The sequence below is a fragment of the Oryza glaberrima genome, chromosome 3 (genome assembly GCF_000147395.1).
Source record: "Oryza glaberrima chromosome 3, OglaRS2, whole genome shotgun sequence".
Classification (NCBI taxonomy): Eukaryota; Viridiplantae; Streptophyta; class Magnoliopsida; order Poales; family Poaceae; genus Oryza; species Oryza glaberrima.
The window spans coordinates 4,859,673-4,883,838 of NC_068328.1; the positions used below are offsets into that span (position 1 = coordinate 4,859,673).

General features: G+C 45.8%; 2 protein-coding genes, 2 non-coding genes and 1 pseudogene across 4 annotated transcripts; 2 read left to right on the forward strand and 3 right to left on the reverse strand.

Moving 5' to 3' along the window:
• Positions 1 to 873: 873 nt before the first annotated feature.
• On the reverse strand, positions 874 to 1,917 carry LOC127765626 (transcription repressor OFP7-like). Its single transcript, XM_052290570.1, has one exon. The coding sequence runs from the start codon at positions 1,774 to 1,776 to the stop codon at positions 922 to 924; it is 855 nt and encodes a 284-aa protein (XP_052146530.1). The 5' UTR covers positions 1,777 to 1,917; the 3' UTR covers positions 874 to 921.
• A 7,249-nt stretch (positions 1,918 to 9,166) lies between these two features.
• Positions 9,167 to 9,254, reverse strand: LOC127769179 (small nucleolar RNA R16). The gene has a single exon (XR_008016744.1). It is a non-coding gene; the product is annotated as a small nucleolar RNA R16 (small nucleolar RNA).
• A 92-nt stretch (positions 9,255 to 9,346) lies between these two features.
• Positions 9,347 to 9,437, reverse strand: LOC127769180 (small nucleolar RNA R16). Its single transcript, XR_008016745.1, has one exon. It is a non-coding gene; the product is annotated as a small nucleolar RNA R16 (small nucleolar RNA).
• A 1,980-nt stretch (positions 9,438 to 11,417) lies between these two features.
• On the forward strand, positions 11,418 to 16,462 carry LOC127765621 (J domain-containing protein required for chloroplast accumulation response 1). The gene is made up of 9 exons (XM_052290564.1): positions 11,418 to 11,917; positions 12,369 to 13,000; positions 13,285 to 13,592; positions 13,745 to 13,853; positions 14,220 to 14,305; positions 14,522 to 14,581; positions 14,678 to 14,755; positions 15,514 to 15,690; positions 16,092 to 16,462. The coding sequence occupies exons 1-9, from the start codon at positions 11,583 to 11,585 to the stop codon at positions 16,128 to 16,130; spliced, it is 1,824 nt and encodes a 607-aa protein (XP_052146524.1). The 5' UTR covers positions 11,418 to 11,582; the 3' UTR covers positions 16,131 to 16,462.
• Positions 16,463 to 17,150: 688 nt separating this feature from the next.
• Positions 17,151 to 20,544, forward strand: LOC127765624 (serine--tRNA ligase-like; annotated as a pseudogene).
• The last annotated feature ends 3,622 nt before the right edge of the window (positions 20,545 to 24,166 follow it).

Below are 24,166 nucleotides of genomic sequence, written 5' to 3' on the forward strand. Positions count from 1 at the left end.
AAAAAGAAGAAAAAAGAATTTTAGTCTCGGTTGGTAACAACAACGGGACTAGTACCAACCGGGACTAGCCCTACCCACGTACGGCTACCATCTTTAGTCCCGGTTAATGTATATTTAGTCCCAGGTATCTGAACCGTGACTAAAGACCGCTATTAGTCACAGATTCTCCCTCCCAGTCGCTATCCGGGAGTAAAGGGGTTGTGAACCGGGAGAGAAAGACCGCTATTAGTCACAGATTCTCCCTCCCAATTCGCTATCCGGCCAGTTCGCTATCCGGGAGTAAAGGGGTTGTGAACCGGGAGAGAATATGGTTTCTCCTGTGTGAGTTATAGAAATTTCGAAGAAATTAAAAAACTTGTAGAATTCGGTCGAAATCCGCCTCTGTTTTCATGACATTTGTTTGCTATAGATGGCTTGACAGTGCCCCTTCATAGAACAATAGCCTAGAATTCCGAGGGGTGAAATGGATTGACATCGAGAAACAGTACCAATGCATACCAATTCACGTCCCTATCACATCGGAGTCATGCTTAGTGGCGGTCGATCCGGTGTTAGCCTTCTTCCGGTCTTGTGTGTTCGAGTTGTCGGTGTGTGTTCGAGCTGTCGATGTGTGGGTGGTGGAATATTTTTTCTTTTTCCTGGTTACGACCCTCCAGTGTTGTAATCTTGTAATTTTTTCAAATTGTATCAATAGAACTCCACCCCGTCTCCTGCGATTCGTTTAAAAAAAAATCACATCGGAGTCACGTCGATCCATTGCCCTACCACAAAGAACTGGCATGGAAGAAATGAAAGGCTCCGTAGACACGAACCCAAAAAAAGAAATTTGCTCGTACAGTACTAATGTACATCCGTCTACACGTACTCATACTACCTCTCCATAATCACATCTTAGATACAGCTACGAGTACAGTAATAGGCCTAGTCCGTTGCTATGCATGTTTGTTTTCTACGACGGTTTGACACGGTTGCTGCAGCCTTGCAGATCGCAGAGTCGGATGTGACAATGCGGCGCTGCGACGACGTCGGGTTGGAGAAGACGGCCTCCCACACATCGCCGAAGGCGGCGACGATGTCGCGGCGGTGGCGCTGGTGGTTGAGCGCCAGGAAGCACCGCAGGAGGCGCTCGAGGCCGTCGGCGTCGTAGATGGCGCGCCCCACCACCATCTCGGCCATGGACCTGCGGAAGTCGGCGCGGGGGTCGTCGGAGCGCTTCACCACCGCGAAGCTCCCGGCCACCACTACGCCGTCCGCCTCGCCGCTGCCGCCGCAGTTCCCGCTCGCGCCGGACGAAGACTCCGTGGTGGTCGACGTCACCAGCGTCTCGGCCTCGCCGCCGCCGACGCCGACGCCGCAGCTGTTCGCGTACGAGTCCTCGTCGCTGGTGAACCACCCGCTGTCCCCCGACGACCCGCTGACGGGGTCCGCCCGACGGTGCAGGCGGCGGCGAGAGCGCCGCAGCCGGCGCCGCGCGTCGATCTTGAGGCGAGGCGTGTGGTCGTCGTCGGTGACCCCGGCGGCCTCGATGACGTGCCACTGCGAGCTCTTAAGCCAGCGGTACGCAGGCGTCCCGCGCGCCGGTGTGAGGTCGTCGGCCGCATAGCCAGCGGCACATGCACCCGGAGGCGGCTGCTGTGGTCGGCGGCGGGGAACACGGCGCGGGCAGCTGCCCGGGACGAAAGGTGGGTGGTCGGTGGCGAGGAGGGTAGTGGTGGAGGTGACCACGGCGTCCGCCGCGGAGGGGGAGCGGCACGAGTGGAAGAGACGCTTGGCCATGGAAGAGGGGGCAACGCTGCGGGGAGTCCGGGAGGGAGGACGGTGGCGTGGACGGTAAGGTGCGGGGGAAGTGGCGTTGGCGGATATTGGCGCAATGGCTCGCCGTGTCTGTGTATATATCGGGAAACGTGTGCGGACGAAGGTTGTGGGTTGGACGGGAAGTCGGGAACCGGCGCAATGGGGTCCGGGTTTTATTGTGTAGAACTGGGTCATTGGGTGGGAAATGGCCGAATGGAAGTGATCGGTGATATTGACGGTACCTTTGGAGTTTTGCAACCATCCTGAAATAATAGGATTATCTGTAGGACAATTGTGTGGAGTGTGCTATCGTAAACGAGCTCCGTTGACGAAGAACTAACGTGTTGAAAGCAAGTGTTCGGAACGATGGGTTCCAACACGCACGGTGTGTACTGAAAACGGAGCGGTCCATTAACGTATAATTAATTAAGTTTTTTTAAAAAAATAGATCAATATGAATTTTAAGCAACTTTTGTATAGAATTTTTTTTTAAAAAAAACATAATTTACAGTTTAAAAAGCGTGCGCGTGAGAAACGAGCCGGAGGAGCTGGGGGCAGCAATTCTAAACACTAATATTCCACATTTTCGTATCAACGTCCATTCTACATGTTTGGGCGAGAAAATAAAAAAAAAACCTCGAAACACATGGCTCGAATGAGCTTGTATTGAGTTTGGCTCGATCAACTTAAACTCGTAGTTTTAATAAATAGAGTCAATTTAAGTTTTTAGTTCATGAGCTTAACGAGCCCACTTTAATAAATTGGTTCAACTACTCTATTTCTATCTTGTTTTGTAAAGTTTGTGTGCTGGTTAACTCTTTTTTTCTTTTCTCTTTGCTTCTTCACATTATCATTTAAACATATATGATACTTTGAGATTTGTGCTTAGAACTTTACACTTTTCAGTACTTGCACTTCTCCACCTTCAACGGGTTAGTGTTTTTCTTCTAACCTTGACCCCTGCCTAAAAATTCGCGGCTGGAGCACATTAGGCCAGTGAGTTGCCGTTGCTGCTGCTGCTACTATTCGTGTGGAGGCTGCCACCTGATATGCATCAGCATCATGTGCACAAGTACTGCTTGCTTCTACAATTAGCAGTCATTGAGTGGTGGTGCAGAGAATCCCACGCAACTGATGTTTCCATACTTCCATGCAGCTTGTACCTGGATTCGTGCACGACACACAAAATTGGGCCAGAGTCTGCTTGACAGTATTCGGAAGATTGTTTTTCTACTGTCATCAGCTGCAGTACTCTCCGATCGCCCTGTGGCGTCTGTGCCTACACACAGTGACACGGAGAAGCGTGTCTGCGCTATTCAACGTCCTCTCCCTGGTCGCCCACTGTTACTGTATTACTTTGTGTCAGCATGCGTGGCATCGTGCAACTTCCTACCTTTGCCATCTCAGGGGTGCTTCGCCGTCCACGGCTCGCTTAACGCAAAACGCACGGGCGCACGGCGATCGGGGAGTCCGGACCGCTCCGTGTCGCCGGCAGGTGGTGGCGGCATCAGCTGTGCGGGAGATTTCGAAATTTAAAGCTCCCGTTACGCATGTCCTAAGATCTCCTCATACGAGCAGATCTTCTCCACATGAATGTACGGATGCGCCATCGCCAAACTCTGCCGCGGACAGAAAAAGGGGCAGCAACGAAACCTCGCCGAACGAATTGAAGCAGCGCGCAGAGATCGCTCAGCTCGTGTACCCGCACGGCGGGGCGTCCTGCGCAGCGTCGTTTCGCCGTGCGGCGCGCGCGCGACCACAGCACAAACCACATGGACTGCCTACGTTTGGCTCGGCACCCAACCCGGCGGAAGCGAGCGAGCGCAAGCTGCGCTGCGGCTAGCTCTGGTCAGACGCGGCCCGGGGCCGGACTGCAGCCTGCAACACGCTGCGCCTTGCGGTGGATTTGATCGGAGCAGGAGGCGCGCGTACGTGCGTGCGTGCGGATGCGGCCCCTGACCTGTCCGTCTCGACCTGCCTGTGTTTTGTTCGGGCATGCTTGTCGCGTTCGTGTAGCGGTTCTCCAAGTGGATGTAGAGCTGGGTGCTATAGGGTCGGAGAGGGGAAGGTCTTCCGGGTCTCCACTCTTCACCATTGGTTCGTGATCTGATCGTACGACGAGAGGCGGGGTCAATACCGGATTCCAGGCTGCGGCATGAGAACCACGGTGCATTTGCATCAGCCTTGATAGGCTAGCACGCCTTCACCCGATTTCCAGCAGTTCGCTGTTCCTCTTTTTAGCATCTTCAACAGTCTCTAAATTCGACTCTCCAAATGTCTATTTGTCCAACTCTCCATCTTATTTGTCAAGTCACATTCGTTATTTACTCCAGCAATTTCTTCATACATCCTCTCTATTTTGAGTCTATAATAGCGGGACCCATACATCAGCCCCTATACCCATTCTTCCTCATCTTCCTCCCCCTCTTCCTCTTCTTCTTTCTCTTCCTCTACCTCTTCCCGTTAGCACTCCCGAGACGGCTGGGGACGGCGTGGGAGGGCGGACGGCGGCGACGGGCACGGCTGGGGACGGCGGTGGCGGGCGCGGACGGCGGTAGGCGCAGACAACGGCGGCGGCGGGAGCGGCTGGGGACGGCGCGGGCGGCGATGGCCGACGCGGTTGGCTCCGGCGCCTCGCTCCTCCATGCTATCGCCGTCGTGCGGTTCTTAGCCGTCGCGGACGGCGGCGGCGGGCGCGGCTGGACAACCGCACCGACAGCGGCCGGCGCGGTTGGCTCCGGCGCCTCGCTCTTCCGTGCCGTCGCCGTCGTGCGGTTCCCGTCGCTGCCTTCTTGTGGGTGCGATGGGGAGAGAGAGATGGGGTGGGAGGGCGAATGGTGGGGCCCACGAATCGCCAGGAGAGTGACTCTCCAAGTTTAGCTAGTGAGGGGTGCGATTTAGCCATTCAGATAGCTTAGCTAACATGATAGAGAGGCTGTTGGAGGGGATTTTTTCTCCATGCTAAAATTTAACTTGGCAAGTCATTTGGCCATTTTATTGGAGTTGCCCTTATGGGTTAATTGGATTCATGCCATTAAAAATTTGTTTGTTTTGAAATATACCATTGGTATTTAACTATTTATAACCATGCCATTATAATTTCTTGATTATTGGGTATATGCTACTACTTATCCCTTAACTACATTTTCTAATTTTTCTGGACAGAATTGCCCCCATCTTCTTCCTTGGTCCTCTCCTCTCTGTCCATATTGTTCATCTTCTTCACCACAGCACCACGGCATCTGAATTGAATGGCGGGACTAAATGGTGGCGCAGACGTGGTAGCAAGTGGAGTCCTACGCACTCCTTGCCGCCGGGCGCCACCCCTTGACCCACCGCCGCTGCCAGATATCGCCAATTCCTCAGAGACACGCCGCCCTCCGCCTACTGCACGCCCTCCGTCTACTGTTGCTATTGCTGGTGCTCGCCGTGGCCACCACAGCAGCTGGCCGACACGCTGCTGGAGTGGAAGGTTGGCCTGCAAGACGACGCGGCTGCGCTGTCCGGGTGGAGCCGGGGCGCGTCGGCATGCCAATGGCGTTACGACGAGGAAACACAGCGGCGCGAGCGAGCGACAGGGTGGGGGGGGGGGGGGGGGGGACGGCGGCGCCATGGCGGATTGTTGCAGCCTAATCGAGTTCCTCCATGCGTTCGAGCACCACAGCAGGGCGGTGGACTCCGCCGTGGCATGCTCCTCCCGATCCAGGCGGACCGGGTCGTCGTCGTGCGGGTCACCCACGGCGTTCTGTGACCACTTGCCGATGGCCGTGGTCGACGCGGTTGTGCTCCTCAGTGTGTTCGCTGCGCTGGGTTTCCTCGTGGTGCCCTACGTGAAGCTGCGGATCTAGGGGTTGGGGCTCGGTGGCAATCTTCACAGCGCTCCCGGTGTGGACCGAGCTCGACCTCAACGGGAACAACTTCGTCGGCGCAGTCGAGGAGCAGCGGGAAGGCATCGCCAACGACGGGATTTGGGTCTGAGAGGAGCATGAACAGAGAAAGTGGATAGGATGACTGAAGAGAGAGGTAGAAGATGAGGCTATTTTCGTCCAATACACATAAAATACGTATCCTAGTGGCACCACTGAGATTCAAATAAGTAACAATCACATCGTTACAAATACGTAAATATCAATGATATATTTTGAAAGCGGCAAATTTTTAATGGCATGAATCCAATTAACCCTATTATTTATTGAAGGGAAAATTGCAAAAACCACCCCATAAATCACTTGAAATTTGACATTCCACCGCACAAGTCATTCTGTTACAAATACCCACCCCCTACTTAGTTTTGTTGCAAAAACCACCCTAATTCATACACGTACTTAATCAAATCATTTTGATATCGCTGATGTACGGTTATCACAAGCTAAGCTAGCCAAGTCAATGTTGTCCAAGTGTTTGCATTAGACTTATTTTCTATATTTGATTGAACTTTTTTTTTTCATATAGCGAAACTCCGTGCGACAACGTTTAAGCTCTCTTCTGCAATTTTATTTGTAGAATCTCAAAAAAAAAGTATGAAGAATACTCTGGAAGTATTTAATTTTAGTAAAGACCACATTAACAGCTCACATTTTATGAAATCATATTGATTTGGTTAAATGTGTTTATCGGGGTGGTTTTTACAACAAAACTGAGTATGTGGGTGGACATTTGCAACAAAATTACTTATAGGGTGAAATATCAAACTACTTCAAGTGACTTATGGGGTGTCTTTTGCAATTTTCCCTTTATTGAATTATTGGAGTGCCTGTCTATGCTGGAGTTTCGAGGTTAGCTGTCGTGTCACATAGGATCGGTCCTGTGCGAATCAATGCTCCTTCAAGCGGAGTATCCCTCTGTTCAAAAAAGATAAACCCTGTTTCCGTGTCCAACATTTGACCGTCCATCTTATTTGAAAAAATTATAAAAAAACTTAAAAAGACAAGTCACGCATAAAATATTAATCATGTTTTATCATCTAACCACAATAAAAATACGAATTATAAAAAAATTTCATATAAGACGGACAGTTAAAATTAGACACGGAAACCCAGAGTTTACTTTCTTTTTTTTTTAACGGAGGGAGTACTATCTTCCATGCAAGCCCAACAGAGTTTATGTTCATATAAGCATATGCCCCTTCTAGGTATGGGTGTTTTTTCTCCAATAAGTTGATGAGATGCACTCATGCACCTGATAAATATTGGCGTCTTGCATCATCCGAAACAAGTTTCAGCATACCTGAGTATAAGTACGGCCACTTTGTTGAGTGGCCGAAAAGATGACAGTAATAAGTTCACCAGAGGTCCCTCAACTTAACAGCGAGATTTTCTAATGTACCTTAACCGCAAAACCAGAAATCTTCGCCCCTCAACTTTACAAAACCATCTAATGTGGGTCCCAAGGCAGTATACATGGCTGGTTTTGATGATGTGGCATCCTAATCAGCAAAAAATATTTAAATAAACATGTAGGGGCCCATATGTCAGTGAAGAAAATGATGTGGGCCCAACATCTCTCTTTTTTTTTCTTTTTCTCTTCTCTTCTCAACTTCTCAGCTCTCACGCGCAGGCGGGAAGATGGCGGCCGACGGCGGAGCGGGCGTGGTTGCCGGCGCAGCGGGCGCTGCGGCGCGCGGGGAAGAAGCGGGAGAGGGGGAGAGGAGGCGGCCGGCGCCAGAGAAGGGGAGAGAGGCGGCCGGCGCGACCGCCCGCGACGGCGGGAGCGGCAGCCGGCGCACGCCTCTCCCATCTGGAGCTACGGCGGGTTAGCAAGCGAACGGCGTACTCGCTATCGCCAGCCACGCCGCCTCCACGGCGCCGCGCACCTCCTCGGCGCGACACCGGCAGAGGATGCGGAGGAGAGCGGCCGGGGTGGACGCGTGCGCTGATGGGAGCGCCGGGAGAGGCCTCAACGACGAGCAGGCGGATGGGCAGGCCGTCGATGCTCCGCTGCCGCTTCGCCTGCTTCCGGAACGCGCCGCGGAACCCGCCACGGAACGCGCGTCTGTCCAGCCGACGCATCGCCTTCGGCGTCCGCTCCTTCGGCGGCACCGTCCCCAGCTACCTCATCTGCCTCCGGCCGCCGCCGTTGTCGTAACGAAACACCCATTAATTAGTTTGCACGCTGCGTGCAGCTAGCTAGCCAACCGGATTCATGGGGTTGTCCACCATGCCCTGCCCGACCATGGGCTGGTCCAACATGGGAGGATGCCGTGCTTCTCCAGTTGCCCACGCAGCCCGACGCCGCTGAACATCAGCAGCTGCAGGCCGCTCAGCATCAGCAGCTGCAGGCTCCCCAGCGTCCCGGTGTGGTCGCGTGCGCCGATGGGAGCGCCGGGAGGGGGCTCGGCGGCGAGCGGGAGAATGGGCAGGGAAGGGTCGAGCTACGGCCTGCAGGTGGCTGCGGCCGCCGCCCGCCGCAGGCTGCGCTCTCCGCCGCTCCGCGTGCCTGCTCGCCCGCCGTCGCCGCTAGTAGCCGCGCTCGCCCGTCGCTACCTGCCGCCTGCTTCGCTCTCCAACGCTCCATCTGCCTACTTGTCCGCCGTCGGCATTCGCAGCCACGCTTGTCCGTCGCTGCTCGTCTTGCCTGCTTCGCAGCCGCCGACTCCTCTCTCCGCCGCCGCCGCTCCGGCCGCTTGCCGTCGCGGCGACTGCTGCAGCTCTCCCCTCTGCGGCAAGAAAAGGGAAAAGAGAAGAAGAAAGAGAGAGGAAGAGGATGATGTTGACAAGTGGGCCCTTACTATTTCCTTCTCACTTACATGTGGGTCCCACATTATTATTTTTATTTTTTTGCTAACTAGGATGCAACGTCAGCGAAACCGGACGTCTATATTATCTAGGGACTTTTTTTTTGGACAGTTTTACATAATTAAGGTGTATACATTTCTGGTTTTGTGGTTAAGAGACCTCAAAAAATCTCGCTGTTAAGTTAAGGGATCTCGGGTGAACTTATTCCATGACAGTTTGATCAGTGGAATAACTGGGCCAGATAAGTGCAGGCCCAACTGCTTCTCCACCAACAGAATAGTTGCAAGCCTAGCTGGCTCTCGGGCAGGTTAGCAATGTACAACAGCTTCGGTATCAGTCCACATTTTTTCACTTCAATTTGCAGTGCTGAAGTTCAGAGCAATACTACTACCTCCGGTCCACAATTTTCACTTAAATTTGCAAATATTGAACTTCAGAGCCAGTCCAAACTTTGCCAATCCAGTGTCACCGTATCTTACAACTTTTTCATAGCAAATGTTTTCCAAGGTTTTGAGAATATACAAACTTAGCAAATTGATAAATTGGGAATGTGCCCAACCATCATTATTTCTCCCAAACAACAGATAATATCAAGAAGATACAACGCACAGTTCGATGAGGAAACATAACACATGATGAGTGGCATCAGATAATTAGCGGAGATGTTTGTCCACACATCAAAGATTCAGTGTGTAGGATAAGATTGTTTTCACATCATTTGCCACCATTTGACCTATACGAAGATTCATAAATTTGCAACAAATGAGGCCACGGGCAATTCGAAAGAAAAAAAAAGAAGCAACAATTTGTGACTACATGAAGGCATCAGATAATAAGCGGAGATTATTGGTCCACACATGGAAATTTCCATTGAGTGATAGCATATAAATGTTCACATCACTTGCCGACGGGAAGAAAACGTGATTCAGGTATTCATAAATAGAAAAAAAAACTTGAATAAACACGTCTGTAAGAAAAACATTTCGATTAAACCATTTGACACCAGAGCAATGCAAACTGCTGCAAAGGGTTGGTAAGTTAACCGTGTAGATATGGGCACCCGCTTTGTCTCCAGTGATTTGGAACCAATCTGAAGAGAAAGTAAGCTAAGCGCCAGTATGATATGAAGAGAGAAAAACAGAACAAAAAAAACAAGTTGTTGAGAGCTCAGAATGATGCATAATACAATCATAGACATTGATCTCAGATGTCCAGACATAGAAATAATAAAGCATCCTCATCAGAGCACCTATTCTCAAGGGAGAAAGCAATTTGCGTATAAAAGGAAGAAGAAATAAGAAGACCGAATAGAGGTGATGGTTTCCCTCGGATGCCAATCCAGATGGAAGGCATGGAAACTGCAGACATATCAACATGGCATCAGTTCAGACCGCCCGTCTGCTTGTACTCTCTTCATCGAGAAAGATCAAACACCACATGTACAGCCCTTGAAAGTTGAAACAAACGAGAAATAATACTACCTACATGAGCAATAACATCTAGAAAGACGAACTAAATCAGACATAGCGAGGAGCAACACGAGCGGCCGCCGCCACCGCGGCGGTGTCGAGGACGACGAGGAGAGGAAGGCGGCTGAGTTGTCGTTGAAGGTGGGGGTTGTATATAGACGAAGGGGAATTAGGGTTTCTTCTCGAGATGGGCTTTGGGCCCAAATAGGAGTGACGCAGTAGGCCGGCGATTAGATTGGGCCTGTTACGAAATTAGGCTCTCTCTTTTTTCTTTTTCCTGAAGGAGATCGCGGCCGCGTGCCGCGAAAATGACTTGTGTGTAGGGGGTGAAAACGGTACGGGAACAGATGGAAACAACATTTATCGTTTTTGTTTTCATATTCTTTTGGAACCGGAAACCCTAGAAACGAAAACGGAAACGAATATTATCGAAAACGAAAACGGAGCGAAAACGAACCGGCGTGGATACGGTAACGAAAATTTATCGGAATACAAAACCCCTCAAACTGAGCTCCACAGCAAATATATTCTTCTAAAACTTCATATAATTTGCATAACAAATATTTAAAAAAATTACAGCAAAACACTATGGTACAAGGTATAAACTATTAGTGCTTTCACTCCATCATCAGTACATACTACATAGTCATCAATCATCACATATCAGCAACACATATCAGTTCATCAATATTTCAGTACTTAGAGCGTACACAGTAACAAAGAGTGATAGAGGTGGAGCCGTGGAGGTTGAGGAACACTTGCTGCTGCTGGGCTAATGGCTGCTGAAAGGCGAGGCGTCGTGCATCGGTGGTGGTGAGGCTGTCGGCGGTGTGGCCAGTGGCCGGCGTCATCGGCGTCGTCCGCGTCGGCGTCGTCGCCTCGTCGGTGGTGGTGGCGGCTGCGAAAATGGTGGGGGCAAGGACGGAGCAAGAGAGAGGAAGGGCGGCGAGACGGCGGGGGCGAGGTTGCGAGGAGCCCACTAGCCGAGGACGGCAGCCAGGCGGTCGGTGGTGGCGTGCTCGACCCCCTGGAGGCTGGATGCGCCGCCTCTCTAGATCTGTCTCTCTCATCTCTAGCCTTTGTAGGGTTAGTCAGTTAGGGACATAGGGACTTGGGTTGGGCGGGAATTTGGGGAGGAATTATGGACTATTTGGACGGGCTTTATTTACTTCGGAAATTCCGACAAACTTTCCGAAATTTTTCCGACCGATTTCGAGTTCCGACGGAAACTGCTATTATCATATTTGATTCCGTTTCCGAAAAAATATTTCCGTTTTTGATTCCGTTTCTGAGAAAATCCGAAAAAATTCCGACCGGCTGATTCCATTTTCGAAAACAGGTCCGGAATCCGGAAAAATTCAGAACCGTTTTCACCCTACTTGTGTGAGGCGGAGAACGCCGCCGCAACGGACAAGCAAATCCGGGCCGCCGATGGAGGCAGCCGGCCGCGCTGGGACGCCGCAAAAACCGCAGCCACTCGAAATTCCCAGCGCCGCTCCCCGCCACAAGTCCGCGCCTCCTCGACGACCGCCCGCTCGAAACAATCTCCCGCTGCGCTGCGGCGGCGCCTCGAGGGCAGGGCGGCATGGCGGCGGCGGAGCGCCCGAGCAGGTCCGACGTCGACTTCGCCGACGTCTTCGGCGGCCCGCCCCGCCGCTCGTCCGGGCACGACAGCCTGAGGCGCTCGTCGATGGACTCGTCGTTCGGCTCAGCGACGAAGGGGAGGAGCGGGGCAGAGGAGAGGCCCGTGTTCGGGGACCGCACGAGCTCCGACCGGAGGAGGCAGCTCGGGCAGGAATTCTACAAGGACATATTCGCCGGGAGCGAGTCGATGTCACCTAGGCGGGTAGGCGCGGCGGGGGATCTGGATGTGTTTGGTGCGCAGGCCTCACCCGGTTCCACCAGCCGCCTGCATTCGAGGTACTACCTGGCTTGCTACCTAGTTTTTCAGTGAAGTGATATGAACAATTGTAGTGATTTGTTATGGAATCCTCTCTAACCAGGACAAATTTTGTTTAGCAAATGTGCCCCTATCCTCTATTTTGATTGATTTGTTATGGAATCCTCTCTAGCCAGGACAAATTTTGTTTAGCAAATGTGCCCCTTTCCTCTATTTTGATAATGATAAGTTGATTACTCTCTAGTTTTCAAGTAACTCATGATTCATGAATGATGAATAGTTACTTGTCGATCATAAAACTTAAATGCAGAGAAATGATACATTTACTTACTATTATCTGATCAGATGTTCTGAATTTTAGTTCCACTTAGACATGCACACAACTGCTGATTACACAACGTTTTGCTTTTTTTGTATGATGCATTTTACTTCCACATTTGTTTTGATTTTACTCATATCTACGTGTTTCAGCTTCTCCATGAAGTTCAACGGAGGCCTGGACAGTTCTGTCCCTACTTCTCCATCTCGGCATACATCCAACAAAAACGATGATGGAATATCATATGCTTACAGTGTTCCAACTTCACCTAATTCATCCATGAACAGCTTTCTAGCCCAAGGGGCACCCCAACAAGATTCCACAAAGAATCCTTTTTCATGGCATCGCTATCCCTTCTTATCCCGGTTTCGCTCTAACAGTGGAGATAAGAAGGACACCTCCCATTATGTCAGCTCTATGGACAGTGAATACGAAGGGACTCCTGTTAGCTTGGAAAGTAGCATTGCCAATAACAAGTTCCATTTTTCATTCTATAAGTGGGGAGGGAAAGGTGCCGTTTTGGTATTGCCAACTACTGCACAGGAAAATGCTGGTGATATTGTTGGAGTAAGGAGTTTCCCTCAAGTGATTGTGCAAGGTATGGACCTAATTGATGAAGAAGATAGCACGTCAACTGCCACTGGAGCATCAAAGAGTCAGACTGATTACGAAGACTACAAATCTGGGAAAGATGTCTCGTTAGGGGCACTCTTAAAAACCAAGGATGGAGCCCTTCCTTTAGCTTTTGATGACTACGTGCTAGGCGATAAATCTGAAGAATCAGGTGTCCTTTTGTTTAGAGTTCTGTGCACATCCACATGTCATTATCGAAACATATTGTTGGTAGCGTTGACATCAAAGCTATCTGTTGTAAACATATTTTTTTGGGTCATTTGCAGTCGTTAAGGAAAGAAGAGTGGATAGATCTCTTTGTTTTTCAATCAGATTATTTTACTGTCATATAGAAAAGAGCATGTCTTTTTGCATGAATATTATGAAATCTTCTTTGCATGTTTTTAATGCAATTCTATAAATAAATGTATTGAAGCTGATGTGATTTGTTTGCAGGAACAAAACATAACACCAATAATGCAAAGAACAATGTATTAGGAGCTAGCCCCAGCTCTAAAAGTTCTCGGTCACCTTCAGGAGAGAAAAGTCGTGGCAGCAGAGTGAAAGGAAAAGTAAAGGACTTCATGAAAATATTTAGTCCTGAGAGTTCACCGAAGAGCAAACGAGATTGGACATCCAGTGGGAAAAACGGAAGCAAAAGTGGTCCTGAAGATAAATTTAGCATATCCAATTCGGAGGTCGATGACAATGTCAGAACAGCCAATATGAACAAGCAGAATGTGTTCCCTCCTGTACCCTCTCCAGTAAGTTGATCTTAGACCAGGATAATTCTCTGAATACTGATCAATTTCTTAGAAGTCTGTTTTTCTTTTGTGAGTACTGTCTTCAACAAGATAGGTGGTTTTATATTAGAAAGAAGAGTACACCTGTTGGATTAATCTTTGACTTGTTCCAGATCAGCGAAGCACAAGACAGGACGGAGATACCGGTTTTTACAGTGGATAATGAAATGGATTCAAAGGCAGATTTTGGAAGAAAAGAAGTTACACCTCCCTCTTTTGATGGTAAGATATACATACCTTTGAATGAATTAAGATATTTTCTTTTCCTTTCTTCAGACAACTGCAGCAGTAAAACCATTGCCATGTTTTGCTAGTCTTAAAATCTCACGCATGTCATTCTTAACCTCTTGATGCTCGTGTTAATCATTCAGTGACTTTCTGCTAGTTATATTTGCAACAGTCACATTGAAGTTATGGGACTACGGTAGAATTGTTTATTCATGTTCTGCTAGTTTTTTTCTCTGGAAGTTCCTTTTTAAGATCATGTTTTTGTATGCTTGGTGTCATCATTTGTTTTCTGAAACTAGTGTTGCTTGTGTAATATTCAAGAATAACATATACAATATTTCTTCTTGTTCTGCTTACTAGAGTCAAGCGATGCCCAAACAAAATGTAAGGTAGATGAGATAACAGATCTTGCGGAAGGTCCAGTGGAAGATCTTGAAGAATGTGTGGTATGTCATACTTGTGAAGTCGTTATATGCTTCTAGGTCTAAGCAAATTCGAAAATTGTCTGCCCATTAAACAGATCATTGTAACCCAGTTAATGTGTCGACCAAAGCTGAAAGCTGCTTCAATTATTTGTCATTTGGCCTTTGTTTCTTGTTTGTATACATTATCTGCCTAACCTTATAATTGCATATATCCGTTTGTTTTGTTTTATAAACTAGGTTGAGGATGTCTCTGAAGATTTTATTCTTCGTAATAATGAGGAAAAAGAGCAAATAAAGGTAGTGCACACAACATGAATTGGTGTGGCAACTTGTCACTCCTTTCCCATTACCTTTCTTTTCCAATTCTGAACTTTCTTGCCCATTTCAATGTAGATTTCTGAATCCAAAATCTGGGAATGGTCAAAGGGAAAAGAAGGAAATATTAGGTCATTGCTTTCTACACTACAATATGTGAGTGCAAGAACATCTTTTGCATGTGATTTCATAGTACTCCCTCTGTTTCATAATGTAAGACTTTCTAGCATTGCCTACATTCATATACATTTTAATGAATCTAGACACACACATATGTTTAGATTCATTTATATCTATATGAATGTGGGTGATGCTAGAAAGTCTTACATTATGAAACGGAGGAAGTATATGCTATCAATTGTTTGCAATGAAAGTGTGAGGTTAGTCGCTTTTCCTGGGGACTAGCTAAGCATGAGTAAGAGTTTTTGAGTAATTGAGATGATCGTGGAATGTAGCGTTTTGGTCAAGTCCCCTGAGATATATAACACATTTGGTCACCGCCTTCGAGTGGTTTGACGAGCATGTCTTTGGTTGAAGTTGACTGACAATCTATTCTATCGAATATCTCTCTTACTACTCGGCATCGTGGTTAATATAATGAAAGGTGTCAACCGTGATTATGGACACACTAAGGATGAGTGGCTATTTATGCGTGTATGGATCCCACTCATCCAAATACATGTGTTGGTCATGTTGAACAATGGACGATATATTTCCTGGGGTGCCCACATATACTAACTCGGTTTCTAATAGCAATATTTCAACTTTTAAACCCACATTTGCATCCATTACCTCTTTTTTCTACCTTTTCAAAATTATTCTATTGTTCCTATTTTTGTTGATCACTTTGGAGTATGATATCGTGACAACTGTGCTTTTATTCTTTTTTGTGTTAACTTCTCGTGCTTCCTTAGGTTCTATGGCCTGAGAGTGGATGGAAACCAGTCCCCCTTGTTGATATAATTGAAGGAGCAGCTGTTAAGAAGGCCTATCAGAAGGCATTGTTATGCCTTCATCCAGATAAGTTGCAACAACGAGGAGCTGCTATGCATCAGAAGTATATAGCAGAAAAGGTTTTTGACATTCTACAGGTACTCTGGATTTATCCCAAATATTTTTTTCTGATTGACAATGAGTTGATGGCAAAAAATTTGTGAAGTTTATGGTATAGTTTTGTAGCAGATCTGGTATCATGTTGTTTTACTGAGGTTTCGTTTTGTGTTTTTTCCCTTATGGAATTATGCTAATGTAGAAGTGGTCCTCAGAATTATCTCAAATGCTATCCATTAAAAGTCACTAACAGCCAAGTTTTAAGCTTGTACCTATTTGGATATTAAACGGATTGCAGGTGTTATTTCTCCTTTTCAAGTTGATTTTCTTACAATGTAAAACACCTTGTGTGATTCTTGTGGTTCTCATTGAGAGTCGAGACAGTGAAAAAAATCAGGATTTTTGTAAAATAATTTACACAATATCTCCCTTTTTTTTTCAGGAGGCATGGAAAGAATTCAATACAGTTACTTTTGGATAGTATTCCTTAGATCCTATCGTTGTTTTGGCTCTATCATTCAGATATGGTGCTTGTTGTTGTCCACTTTAGTGTACGGATGGTAATGCCCAGGATCACATTGGATATGGACATGGCCATGGGAGGCCATGATATGCATTTTTTTTTTGAGGCATTGCAGTCCTCTTGCAGTCTGGTGAATTGCACTGTATGAATTTGCTTGCCTAAATGTAAGTACTTAGAAAAATAGCAGTTCTTGTACAAATTTTCCGGTTGTGGCAAATAAACGGGTGTATCCAGAGTATTGAAATTCTATAAATAGTGGGTGAGGCCTTTGTGTGTGTGTGTTGCAAAAATAGTATGTGAGACCTGGTTCTTGCTTGATCACTACAGTATGGTCTTGTAGTACTGAATTTTTCCAGTACGCTCACAGGTTACCTGAGAGGTGAGACTTGAGAGCCTTCCACGACCACCTGGATGCTCGTCATGTTTGATCTTGCTTTTGATTCTACAATCCCTCTGTTCAGATTGTGATTTTCAGAAGCTGGATTCTTAAAAGCTGATTGTCGATATTGTGTAATTTATTACTACGTGATACGTTAAGAACATCATCACTCGTAATCCACAAAAGCAGCTACATGCCAGTTTTTGGATTTAGTAGAAAATTAGATTTTGATTATGAAAATCCACTTCTAGTCTCAAGCGTGTGTGTGTGTGTTTATTTTTGATTCTGGGTGCAGAATAGTCAAGAACAAAAACAAACAAGGCCTAAGAAATTGTTGGCAAAAGAGTCATACATTATCCATTGGGCCTCACCCTGGTTCTTACCAAGTGGAGTATATTGTGTTTTCAGTTCTCTGTTCAATTAAACCCACTTGGTTCACGCATGATAACGATATGCATCTTCATTATCTTACAATATACAGCAACTTTATTTATACTATTATTTTGCTGGCCCAACTTGGGCCCATCCTAGCGATTTTGGACACTGGGTTGGGCTGTTTCAGTTTGCCGAGCCCATAAAAGCCAAAACCGTGTGCAAAACCCTCCTCGTCTAGCCTTTCCTCTCTACTCCTCATCACCGCCGCTGCCGCCACCGGTCGCACGCCTCCTCCCACCGTCGGCGCGAGAAGATGCTCGACATCAACCTCTTCCGCACGGAGAAGGGCGGCGACCCGGAGCTGATCCGCAAGTCGCAGCGCAACCGCTCCGCCTCCGTCGAGCTCGTCGACGAGGTCATCGCCCTCGACGACCAGTGGCGCCAGAGTAAGAGAGGGGCTTCTCCTCACCCGGATTGATCGAACCCTTGCAGATCCGCGGTCCCTGATCCCTAGCTATACTTCTTCGCCGCAGGGCAGTTCGAGCTCGACAAAATCCGGCAGGAGCTCAACAAAACCAGCAAGGAAATCGGCAAGCTCAAGGCTGTACGTTCTTCTTCGATTTGATCCCCTTTTGTGGGCACGTCGTGGGGTTTTCGATTTGCGTGTGACGGTTAGCATGCCGCTGTGCAGAAAAAGGAGGATGCATCGGCTCTGATTCAGAGCACGGAAGAAATTAAGAAGAGGTTGGCTGCCAAGGAGACGGAGGTGCAGGAGGCCAAGGGCACGCTGGATGCCAAACTCGTGACGATCGGAAACATTGTGCACGAATCCGTCCCTGTCAGCGATGATGAGGTGCGTTCAAAGTGGAATGCTTAGATTTCGTGGTTCTAGGGTTAATTAGCACAGTTTTGGCTGTTTAGTTTGTTAGGTATGCAGGTTTTGAAGTACTTGTCGACTTGTCTTACGTTTGTAATGCAGACAATAGAACAACTTGTTTGGTACAACTCTTTAGTGGCGTGGATTAAGAAGTTTTTGCTATTGTATCTTAGGATGGCTTAGTAATACATGAGCAACATTGGATTGATTTGGGATAGGTTGGGTACATATGATCATGGCAATTATGGATCCAATTGTACAAATGTGAAACAGTCGCTCTGAATTCCTTTGAAATTATCTACGTAGATGTAGAGATTGATTCCTTCTTTGCAGGCAAACAATTTAATTGTACGGACATGGGGAGAGAAGAGGATGGAAGGGAATTTGAAGAATCACGTGGATCTTTGCAAGATGCTTGACATTGTAGCTTTGGAGAAAGGTATATGCTAAAAGAATTACTCTCATTTGAGTTACTTCCATTATAAAATGGTTGCTTAGTTTTAGTTTATTCAAAGTTCAAACCATAATTCTTTTCTCACTGATAGTTATCGGAATAACTTGTTTCTGCCTGAGATTCCATTATAGTTGCTTGTGGTTTTGTTCTTCTTTGGTTATTATCATTTCCAGCATTGCTCTTAAGATAGATTTCCCCATTATAGTTGCTTATTGATTGCTTGTCCATGCATTGCTCTTAAGATAGATTTCCATTTTGTTTCTCTTAATGGGACTATCTAGCAAGGAATCACCTTTTCTGTTTGAGTATAAAAACCCAACATCTTAGAATGAGTTGTTATTTAAGATCATGGATAATTGTTATTTGAGTAAAATTTAAAAAAAGGATCTTTGATCCCTATTCACAGAATCCCATTGTTGCCATTTTTTTCTGTTCTCTCACATTTATAGGTTAGTTACTGCCTATCCAATTTTTGCAGGTGTTGATGTAGCAGGTGGAAGGGGTTACTATTTAAAGGATGAAGGTGTGCTACTGAACTTGGCATTGATAAATTTTGGACTTGCTTTTCTGAGAAAGCGAGGCTTCAAGCCAATGCAAACTCCTTTTTTCATGAGAAAGGAAACCATGGGAAAATGTGCCCAGTTGGCCCAATTCGACGAAGAGCTTTACAAGGCAAGACAAATGAAACTCTGGTTTTATACATATTACATTTGTATTGAGGATCGTAGTTGTGGTTTTTAATGTTTTCACGAATTAAAATATGTTTGGTAATCATCAATATACTATTTTGCCGTTCTATGTTCACAAATTTGTAGTAACTATAGTTAAGCAGCATGGAAATGATACATTCAGTCTGATCAAGTGTAATTTCAGTGGTATGGTGTCAGTTTTTTTCTTTAATGTAACAAGTTCATAAAAAGTAGTTACATTTGACAGCTAACAGGCGATGGAGAGGAAAAGTATCTCATAGCTACATCTGAGCAACCGTTGTGTGCGTATCATCTTGGTGATCGAATTTATCCTGCTGAATTGCCAATTAGGTGGGTAATGTCTAAATTTAGGGTTTGGTTTGGTTTGGTTGATGTGCGCTAGCAGTTTGATAATAATTTTGCCAATTTAGATATGCTGGATATTCCACCTGTTTCCGGAAAGAAGCTGGTTCACATGGGAGGGACACGGCTGGTATCTTCAGAGTCCACCAATTTGAAAAGATCGAACAATTCTGTGTCACAAGTCCAAATGACAATGAATCTTGGGAGATGCATGAAGAAATGATTAAAAATTCAGAAGATTTCTACAAAGAGGTAGAGATCAGAAGCTTCGTACATCTTAAGCACCTTGTTACATCCTGAACTGTCTTTTGATGTCTAATAATTTCTTCATTGTCCATTATACAGATTGGCCTACCGTATCAACTTGTCTCCATCGTGTCTGGTGCTCTTAATGATGCTGCAGCTAAGAAGTATGATTTAGAAGCATGGTTCCCTGCATCAAAAACCTACAGGGAATTAGTGTCCTGCTCAAATTGCACAGATTTTCAAGCAAGGAGACTTGGTATAGGTTATGGCCAGAAAAAGGTATCATTTCACTTGGATGCTGGTGGATCAAATTATCTTAAAATTCATCTGTTATTACCAATGATTTAATGTTCAAATTGCAGAATGACGAGCAATCCAAGCAATTTGTTCATATGTTGAACTCAACATTGACTGCCACTGAGAGGACCCTTTGCTGTATTTTGGAGAACTTCCAGAAGGAGAATGGTGTTGAAGTTCCAAAAGCATTGCAACCTTACATGGGTGGAATCGATTTCCTTCCTTTCAAGCTGGATAGCAAACAAGTTGCTCAACTCCAAATCAAATAAGACAGTCAAAGGTCTCTACCTCTAACAATCCCCTTTCTCTAACATGTGCATTTTCTTTTTCATTTGGGTATAATCTTGACAGGGAAATGCTATCTGAGCTAGATGAGGAATCAACAAAGATTTCTTGCTTTCAGACACTACTGGATATTATTCATACTTATAGCAATGATCATGATGTTACAGTTTTGACTCTCATTTTGGTGTCTTGATTAGCCCATTGTCTGACCATGTACTGGCACAGTGATATTGCATAGAATGTCTGGCAATCTTGGATATCTGCGTTTTGTTTACCGTAAAAGATGTATTCATTTTCAAGGCCTTTCGTGCCTATACTAATTTGTGGCATACAGTGACGCTATTACTACTTGTCTGAATATTTGTTATAATCGGCTTGTTATGGCCAATAAAGTTTTATTCTCGTCTGCTTGTTGGCTTATTAGCTACAGTTAAAATTTAAATTTTGATACTTAATTTTGTAGTTCATTTTGGCGATCTTTTTCAGCGTAGCAAAAGAAATATTGCTTCATATATTTTTCTATCGTCACCTGTTGAAGCTATTCACTCCCTTCGCCCTAACTTTTTATAGCGTTGTCACCGAGCTGTGCTTCTTTTGTTAATTACTCATTGGGAGAGGCGCTTGTGCTGTCAATCAATGCCAGTGGCTACATGAGCTAATTCATGGTGGGTACTGTAGTGTCACCGCCAACTCCTGGATAGAGGTGAAAACGGATGGATATTTCCCGATCGATTGCCTGATTGCCTGACTCGTTTGAAAATTTTGGGAGAGAAAATAGGATACCCGGTACTATAGCTCGTGGAGACAATATTGGAGAGGATATCAGTTACTCAGAGCTCATGGAGAATAAAATGGGATATCCGTTACTCAAATTTCGAATCAGAAATTACAGGTTAGGATACGAGAGAAGCTATATCATTGGGTCAAGTTATCTTATGATGAGATAAGAGGATACTTCCTCCGTCCCAGAAAAGGTGTCGTTTTAAGGAATCATACACAAATTAGTGTTCAGCACAAATGACTAAATTACCCTCAATTATTAGATTCAACTCCCATTTGAATACAGCCCAGAATGTTCCACACAATTACAACTATTGCAGTAAAAAAATGAATCAACCACATACTGAATGTCGCTCCGCATCAGAAAAGTATCCACATGCATGCTGCTCCTCGGTGAGTAACTGGAAGCCGTCGGCACCGACCACCGAGCACCCCACCACCACGGTGCTCGTCGGTGAGTACCTGGACGCTGTCGGCGCCGAGCAACCCACCACCATGGCGGCTACATCCACCTCGCCTTCCTCCGCCACCCTCCGCTTGGGTGCAGCCCTTCTGGCCAGTCGAGCCGTGACCTCCAAAGCACAACGGGCACTGAATCGGCGCCCGCCCACCGCACCATTGCCACGTGCCCACGCCGACTGTGGAGGGGAGAGGAGAGGCGAGGTGAGTAGGCTAGGGATTGGGGATATAGGGACCGGATCGAGGTGGGAGAGAGTGGGGATTAGGGTTGGGAGTGGCAGATGAACCGGATCACGATGGGGAAGATTGGGGATTGTGTGGGGGGGGGGGGGGGGGGGGGCGGAGATGGAGGACGACGGAGATTGGGGATCGGCACGGTGGCTTCGGGCAAGCGCAAACCAGTCGAGATGGGGGCGAGAGGATGGAGCGATGGGGGTGAGACCGCGAGAGGATAAGATCGGTCGTGAAAAAAAAAAACGCTTCGTTTTTTCTGGTCCACTTCCACGCATAGGGAGTAGTGAGGCCCACCACTTCTTTGAACGAACGGCATTTTTTCTGGGACAAGCCAGGGGTGGTAAAACGGCAACTTTTCTGGGACGGAGGAAGTATTCATTTGTTGTCAAAATGAACCCTATATCCCTACCAAGTTTTAAGGCAAGGGCTGTTCAGATTGTAGCCAAAATAAACCTTATCAATATTGCTAAAATTTTGGCAAGATTTCTTATGTATTGACCAAATTTGGCAAGAAACTAAACGTAGACATTTACCCAAAAAATAGTATGGTTGAAAATGGTATCAAAGTGAACATGTCCTTAACTTCACCAAAATTTTACAAGGTAACAATCTAAATAGGACCAGAACTTATCTCCACTACCAAACTTTGGACCTACTAGAAGCTGTGTCAAAAAAATCTAGTAAAGATAGCAAACCAAATAAAACCTACATATTTCAACCCAACCAAATATTAGCAATGCTAAATTGTAGCATGACTAAAATTTGATAGAGTTGATTTAGGTAGTAAACAACCCACAACTGATGGGTAGGAGTAACGAGTAACGAACGACCTGTAAGCGGCGCTCTACTGCTACCGAGTAGAAGTCGTGAAGGTAAGATACCAGAAATTCAGAACGGTACGTTCATGTGAAATGGCAGGACCATCAGCCAGCCTCCCTAGAGGCCAGGGTAAGAGATAAGCAAAATTTATGATCTAGCCGATTGTGATTTGGGTCAGGGGACCATTAGACAGCACAGTAAATTGGAGTATTTACTGCCTCCATCAAGTTAACTAGTACTATACCGATACTAATGCTTTAGTGAGCACTGTTAGAGCAGCTATAATAGTAAAGTAAGGTGCTATCTATAAAATATGTACATCTCAGCAATAGACTAGATTAATATTAAACTACTTCAATGGTATGTCTACATGGGTATCTATAGCTCTCTAATCCGTTGCCTCGTTTTTCTCTATAGACTATCTCTAAGTTAGTAGATAGTTTTCCTCTCTCTCTTCATTTAATCTTTTTGAAGTAGAAAAATATGCTGACATGGATCTCTTATAGAGAGCTTATAAATAATCATTGCGAGTGCCTTTAGTACACAGAGTACAGGGGAGGTTGGAGCGCCAAATGACACAAAAACGTAATCTGGCAATCATGTCAAGGAAACAATTCTCGACTAGTTATACATTAATACTATCTTCTTTGAAAATAAAAACTGGTAATTGATCAGACGGAAAATGAAAAGTATCCAAACTTAGTTTTCGGCAGAGGTTTGAGACAGGTGTGCTGGCCACGTTCACTAATTCAATAATGACAAATTGTCATTTGTCAACTATATTTTACTTTTCACGGAAAGAATATGCCTTCCAAATTTTGAATAACATGTGTTTGTGCATAATAATAACATGAGAATTGGCTAATTGCTGTGAATGATTGGGGGGAAACACGGTAGTACGTTAATAATCAGCCCCCACGTTAATGATTGTGTTCCTGTACCATAAGCACTTGCACAATTGCACTTCCATCGGAAATTATAGCTAGTACCCTTGATTGTGAAGTCACCCATTTGAAATAGTACTCCTACCCATATTCGAACTAACGACCAGTAGAACGAATTCTACAGTCAGGTCAACCACAAGAGTACAGGTAATATTCAAACTGAGCAGAGCATTTGAGCAAATAGTTGTTTTTATTTAACAGAATCAGTTTTAGTCCAGCTAAAAAGCTGTATCAGTGCCGAGATTCGAGCAGAGTATTATTGAGTTTAACATGCCACTAATCAGCTCAAAGATTCCAGACAGTTTCCATGCAATATGTCTGTAAAGAAGAAATAGGACCCCGGCTACAAAAAGTCCCAAATGGCAACAAAAATATACTCCAGCATTTGGGACCATTAGCGATGAGATAAAGTATAAAGAAACAAGTGACAACTTGGCACCGTAGTCATGAGATCTTCTAACATTCATGGCTCCGTGGATCGTCCTTTCATTTTGAATGAATTGATTTTTTTTTATTAAGCTTGCACAGGGCTCATCCTTTCGAGAAAGTATGCTATTCGGTTCAAATTGTTATTTAAAAATATGCTTAAAATATGAATAATTGGCGCAAGTCTGGGCGTCAGTTCGTTGTAAAGAAATTAAAGTGCAGTAAATGCCTTGGTTATCCTCTCTCCATCCCAATATAAGTGCACTTAATATCCTTATAGTGATGGTGTATGTCATATGTACTTATATTCAGGGTGTGTTTAGTTTACGCTAAAATTAAATGTTTGATTGAAATTAGAACGATTCGA

What these genes read in the sequence shown, in the direction of transcription:
- LOC127765626 (XM_052290570.1), bottom strand. Translation starts at nt 1,776, where the DNA reads ATGGCCAAGCGTCTCTTCCACTCGTGCCGCTCCCCCTCCGCGGCGGAC.
- LOC127765621 (XM_052290564.1), top strand. Translation starts at nt 11,583, where the DNA reads ATGGCGGCGGCGGAGCGCCCGAGCAGGTCCGACGTCGACTTCGCCGAC. An exon ending in CGATAAATCTGAAGAATCAG is followed by an intron (nt 13,001 to 13,284) that starts GTGTCCTTTTGT and finishes ATTTGTTTGCAG; the next exon opens with GAACAAAACATAACACCAAT. An exon ending in AGGTTTTTGACATTCTACAG is followed by an intron (nt 15,691 to 16,091) that starts GTACTCTGGATT and finishes TTTTTTTTTCAG; the next exon opens with GAGGCATGGAAAGAATTCAA.